This window comes from Danio aesculapii, chromosome 1, assembly GCF_903798145.1.
Source record: "Danio aesculapii chromosome 1, fDanAes4.1, whole genome shotgun sequence".
Lineage (NCBI taxonomy): Eukaryota > Metazoa > Chordata > Actinopteri > Cypriniformes > Danionidae > Danio > Danio aesculapii.
In genome coordinates this window covers 19,395,620-19,402,266 of record NC_079435.1, presented here as the reverse complement: position 1 = coordinate 19,402,266, position 6,647 = coordinate 19,395,620, and the positions used below count along the sequence as shown (strand labels likewise).

At 42.9% G+C, this 6,647-nt stretch overlaps 1 protein-coding gene across 1 annotated transcript; it reads left to right on the top strand.

Moving 5' to 3' along the window:
* The first annotated feature begins 1,125 nt into the window (after nucleotides 1–1,125).
* Nucleotides 1,126–2,974, top strand: LOC130227292 (mucin-5AC-like). The gene has a single exon (XM_056456703.1). The coding sequence runs from the start codon at nucleotides 1,142–1,144 to the stop codon at nucleotides 2,972–2,974; it is 1,833 nt and encodes a 610-aa protein (XP_056312678.1). The 5' UTR covers nucleotides 1,126–1,141.
* Nucleotides 2,975–6,647: the final 3,673 nt, after the last annotated feature.

Genomic DNA, 6,647 nt, shown 5'->3' with positions numbered 1-6,647 from the left:
AGACTCAGTAACTACAGCACCTGATACAGACAAAACTACGGCTCAATCCACAACAACTGCTGGGGCAGCAACAATAACTTTTAATTTCGCATCCATGTCATCTGTATCCTCAACTGTGGAGTCCACCTTAACAAGTAATACAGAAACAATGACTACAGCACTTGATTTAGCAACAAGCGCTATGCCTGAAACCAAAACTGCTGCTGGGGCAACAACATCTTCTGATTCCACAACCACCTCACCCATATTCTCAACTGTTGGTTCAACCCTTACAAGTAACGCAGAAACAATGAGTTTGACTCCTGATACAGTAACAACATATACAGCTCAATCCACAACAGCTGCTGGGGCATCAACAGCAACAACTTCTGATGCCACATACACCTTATTGGACTCCTCAACTGTGGAGACAACCTCAACAAGTAATACAGAAACAATGACTACAGCACCTGATAATGCATCCACAACTGCGTCTGAAATTACACCAGCTGCTAGAGAAATAACCACAATGTACAATGCTACATCCATTACACCAATATCCACAGCTGTAGAAATAACATCAACAACTATTGTAGACACAATGGCTACAGCACCTGATACAGAAACCACAACTACAGCGCAATCCTCAACATTTGCTGTAACAGGATCAACAACGACTTTGGATGCCACATCCACATCAATGCTATCCTCCACTGTGGTGTCAAATTCAACAAGTAATACAGAAACATCTGATACAACAACCACAACTGCAGATCAAACCACAACAGCTGCTGGTACAACAACAAGTGTTGATGCCACATCCACCTCACCAGTATTCTCAACTGTTGAGTCAACCTCTACAAGGAACAAGAAACAGTGACTTTAGCACCTGATACATCAACCACAGATGCAGCTCAAACCACAACAACTGCTGGGGCAACAGCAAATATCTATGATGGCACATCCACCTCATCTGTATCCTCAAATGTAGAATCGACCTCAACAACTGAGACAGACTCAGTAACTACAGCACCTGATACAGACACAACTACGGCTCATTCCACAACAGCTGCTGGGGTACAAACAATAACCTCTGATTTCACATCCACATCATTGGTATCCCCAATCTGTGGAGTCAACCTCAACAAGTAATACAGAAACAATGACTACAGCACTTGATTTAGCAACAAGCGCTATGCCTGAAACCATGACTGCTGCTGCGGCAACAACATCTTCTGATTCCACAACCACCTCACTCATATTCTCAACTGTTGAGTCAACCCTTACAAGTAACGCAGAGACAATGAGTTTGACTCCTGATACAGCAACAGCATCTACAGCTCAATCCACAACAGCTGCTGGGGCATCAACAGCAACAACTTCTGATGCCACATACACCTTATTGGAATCCTCAACTGTGGAGACAACCTCAACAAGTAATACAGAAACATCTGATACAACAACTGCAGATCAAACCACAACAGCTGCTGGTACAATAACAAGTGTTGATGCCACATCCACCTCACCAGTATTCTCAACTGTTGAGTCAACCTCTACAAGTAATAAAGAAACAGTGACTTTAGCACCTAATACATCAACCACAGATGCAGATCAAACCACAACAACTGCTGGGGCAACAGCAAATATCTATGATGGCACATCCACCTCATCTTTATCCTCAAATGTAGAATCGACCTCAACATCTGAGACAGACTCAGTAACTACAGCACCTGATACAGAAAAAACTACGGCTCAATCCACAACAACTGCTGGGGCAGCAACAATAACTTTTGATTTCGCATCCACGTCATCTGTATCCTCAACTGTGGAGTCCACCTTAACAAGTAATACAGAAACAATGACTACAGCACTTGATTTAGCAACAAGCGCTATGCCTGAAACCAAAACTGCTGCTGGGGCAACAACATCTTCTGATTCCACAACCACCTCACCCATATTCTCAACTGTTGGTTCAACCCTTACAAGTAACGCAGAAACAATGAGTTTGACTCCTGATACAGTAACAACATATACAGCTCAATCCACAACAGCTGCTGGGGCATCAACAGCAACAACTTCTGATGCCACATACACCTTATTGGAATCCTCAACTGTGGAGACAACCTCAACAAGTAATACAGAAACAATGACTACAGCACCTGATAATGCATCCACAACTGCGTCTGAAATTACACCAGCTGCTAGAGAAATAACCACAATGTACAATGCTACATCCATTACACCAATATCCACAGCTGTAGAAATAACATCAACAACTATTGTAGACACAATGGCTACAGCACCTGATACAGAAACCACAACTACAGCGCAATCCTCAACATTTGCTGTAACAGGATCAACAACGACTTTGGATGCCACATCCACATCAATGCTATCCTCCTCTGTGGTGTCAAATTCAACAAGTAATACAGAAACATCTGATACAACAACCACAACTGCAGATCAAACCACAACAGCTGCTGGTACAACAACAAGTGTTGATGCCACATCCACCTCACCAGTATTCTCAACTGATGAGTCAACCTCTACAAGTAATGAAGAAACAGTGACTTTAGCACCTGATACATCAACCACAGATGCAGCTCAAACCACAACAACTGCTGGGGCAACAGCAAATATCTATGATGGCACATCCACCTCATCTGTATCCTCAAATGTAGAATCGACCTCAACAACTGAGACAGACTCAGTAACTACAGCACCTGATACAGACACAACTACGGCTCATTCCACAACAGCTGCTGGGGTACAAACAATAACCTTTGATTTCACATCCACGTCATTGGTATCCCCAACTGTGGAGTCCACCTCAACAAGTAATACAGAAACAATGACTACAGCACTTGATTTAGCAACAAGCGCTATGCCTGAAACCATAACTGCTGCTGCGGCAACAACATCTTCTGATTCCACAACCACCTCACCATATTCTCAACTGTTGAGTCAACCCTTACAAGTAATGCAGAGACAATGAGTTTGACTCTTGATACAGCAACAGCATCTACAGCTCAATCCACAACAGCTGCTGGGGCATCAACAGCAACAACTTCTGATGCCACATACACCTTATTGGAATCCTCAACTGTGGAGACAACCTCAACAAGTAATACAGAAACAATGACTACAGCACCTGATAATGCATCCACAACTGCGTCTGAAATTACACCAGCTGCTAGAGAAATAACCACAATGTACAATGCTACATCCATTACACCAATATCCACAGCTGTAGAAATAACATCAACAACTATTGTAGACACAATGGCTACAGCACCTGATACAGAAACCACAACTACAGCGCAATCCTCAACATTTGCTGTAACAGGATCAACAACGACTTTGGATGCCACATCCACATCAATGCTATCCTCCTCTGTGGTGTCAAATTCAACAAGTAATACAGAAACATCTGATACAACAACCACAACTGCAGATCAAACCACAACAGCTGCTGGTACAACAACAAGTGTTGATGCCACATCCACCTCACCAGTATTCTCAACTGTTGAGTCAACCTCTACAAGTAATAAAGAAATAGTGACTTTAGCACCTGATACATCAACCACAGATGCAGCTCAAACCACAACAACTGCTGGGGCAACAGCAAATATCTATGATGGCACATCCACCTCATCTGTATCCTCAAATGTAGAATCGACCTCAACAACTGAGACAGACTCAGTAACTACAGCACCTGATACAGACACAACTACGGCTCATTCCACAACAGCTGCTGGGGTACAAACAATAACCTCTGATTTCACATCCACATCATTGGTATCCCCATCTGTGGAGTCAACCTCAACAAGTAATACAGAAACAATGACTACAGCACTTGATTTAGCAACAAGCGCTATGCCTGAAACCATGACTGCTGCTGCGGCAACAACATCTTCTGATTCCTCAACCACCTCACTCATATTCTCAACTGTTGAGTCAACCCTTACAAGTAACGCAGAGACAATGAGTTTGACTCCTGATACAGCAACAGCATCTACAGCTCAATCCACAACAGCTGCTGGGGCATCAACAGCAACAACTTCTGATGCCACATACACCTTATTGGAATCCTCAACTGTGGAGACAACCTCAACAAGTAATACAGAAACATCTGATACAACAACTGCAGATCAAACCACAACAGCTGCTGGTACAATAACAAGTGTTGATGCCACATCCACCTCACCAGTATTCTCAACTGTTGAGTCAACCTCTACAAGTAATAAAGAAACAGTGACTTTAGCACCTAATTCATCAACCACAGATGCAGATCAAACCACAACAACTGCTGGGGCAACAGCAAATATCTATGATGGCACATCCACCTCATCTTTATCCTCAAATGTAGAATCGACCTCAACATCTGAGACAGACTCAGTAACTACAGCACCTGATACAGAAAAAACTACGGCTCAATCCACAACAACTGCTGGGGCAGCAACAATAACTTTTGATTTCGCATCCACGTCATCTGTATCCTCAACTGTGGAGTCCACCTTAACAAGTAATACAGAAACAATGACTACAGCACTTGATTTAGCAACAAGCGCTATGCCTGAAACCAAAACTGCTGCTGGGGCAACAACATCTTCTGATTCCACAACCACCTCACCCATATTCTCAACTGTTGGTTCAACCCTTACAAGTAACGCAGAAACAATGAGTTTGACTCCTGATACAGTAACAACATATACAGCTCAATCCACAACAGCTGCTGGGGCATCAACAGCAACAACTTCTGATGCCACATACACCTTATTGGAATCCTCAACTGTGGAGACAACCTCAACAAGTAATACAGAAACAATGACTACAGCACCTGATAATGCATCCACAACTGCGTCTGAAATTACACCAGCTGCTAGAGAAATAACCACAATGTACAATGCTACATCCATTACACCAATATCCACAGCTGTAGAAATAACATCAATAACTATTGTAGACACAATGGCTACAGCACCTGATACAGAAACCACAACTACAGCGCAATCCTCAACATTTGCTGTAACAGGATCAACAACGACTTTGGATGCCACATCCACATCAATGCTATCCTCCTCTGTGGTGTCAAATTTAACAAGTAATACAGAAACATCTGATACAACAACCACAACTGCAGATCAAACCACAACAGCTGCTGGTACAACAACAAGTGTTGATGCCACATCCACCTCACCAGTATTCTCAACTGTTGAGTCAACCTCTACAAGTAATGAAGAAACAGTGACATTAGCACCTGATACATCAACCACAGATGCTGCTCAAACCACAAAAACTGCTGGGGCAACAGCAAATATCTATGATGGCACATCCACCTCATCTGTATCCTCAAATGTAGAATCGACCTCAACAACTGAGACAGACTCAGTAACTACAGCACCTGATACAGACACAACTACGACTCAATCCACAACAACTGCTGGGGCAGCAACAATAACTTTTGATTTCGCATCCACGTCATCTGTATCCTCAACTGTGGAGTCCACCTTAACAAGTAATACAGAAACAATGACTACAGCACTTGATTTAGCAACAAGCGCTATGCCTGAAACCATAACTGCTGCTGCGGCAACAACATCTTCTGATTCCTCAACCACCTCACTCATATTCTCAACTGTTGAGTCAACCCTTACAAGTAACGCAGAAACAATGACTTTGACTCCTGATACAACAACAACATCTACAGCTCAATCCACAACAGCTGCTGGGGCATCAACAGCAACAACTTCTGATGCCACATACACCTTATTGGAATCCTCAACTGTGGAGACAACCTCAACAAGTAATACAGAAACAATGACTACAGCACCTGATAATGCATCCACAACTGCGTCTGAAATTACACCAGCTGCTAGAGAAATAACCACAATGTACAATGCTACATCCATTACACCAATATCCACAGCTGTAGAAATAACATCAACAACTATTGTAGACACAATGGCTACAGCACCTGATACAGAAACCACAACTACAGCGCAATCCTCAACATTTGCTGTAACAGGATCAACAACGACTTTTGATGCCACATCCACATCAATGCTATCCTCCTCTGTGGTGTCAAATTCAACAAGTAATACAGAAACATCTGATACAACAACCACAACTGCAGATCAAACCACAACAGCTGCTGGTACAACAACAAGTGTTGATGCCACATCCACCTCACCAGTATTCTCAACTGTTGAGTCAACCTCTACAAGTAATGAAGAAACAGTGACTTTAGCACCTGATACATCAACCACAGATGCAGCTCAAACCACAACAACTGCTGGGGCAACAGCAAATATCTATGATGGCACATCCACCTCATCTGTATCCTCAAATGTAGAATCGACCTCAACAACTGAGACAGACTCAGTAACTACAGCACCTGATACAGACACAACTACGGCTCATTCCACAACAGCTGCTGGGGTACAAACAATAACCTTTGATTTCACATCCACGTCATTGGTATCCTCAACTGTGGAGTCCACCTCAACAAGTAATACAGAAACAATGACTACAGCACTTGATTTAGCAACAAGCGCTATGCCTGAAACCATAACTGCTGCTGCGGCAACAACATCTTCTGATTCCACAACCACCTCACTCATATTCTCAACTGTTGAGTCAACCCTTACAAGTAACGCAGAGACAAT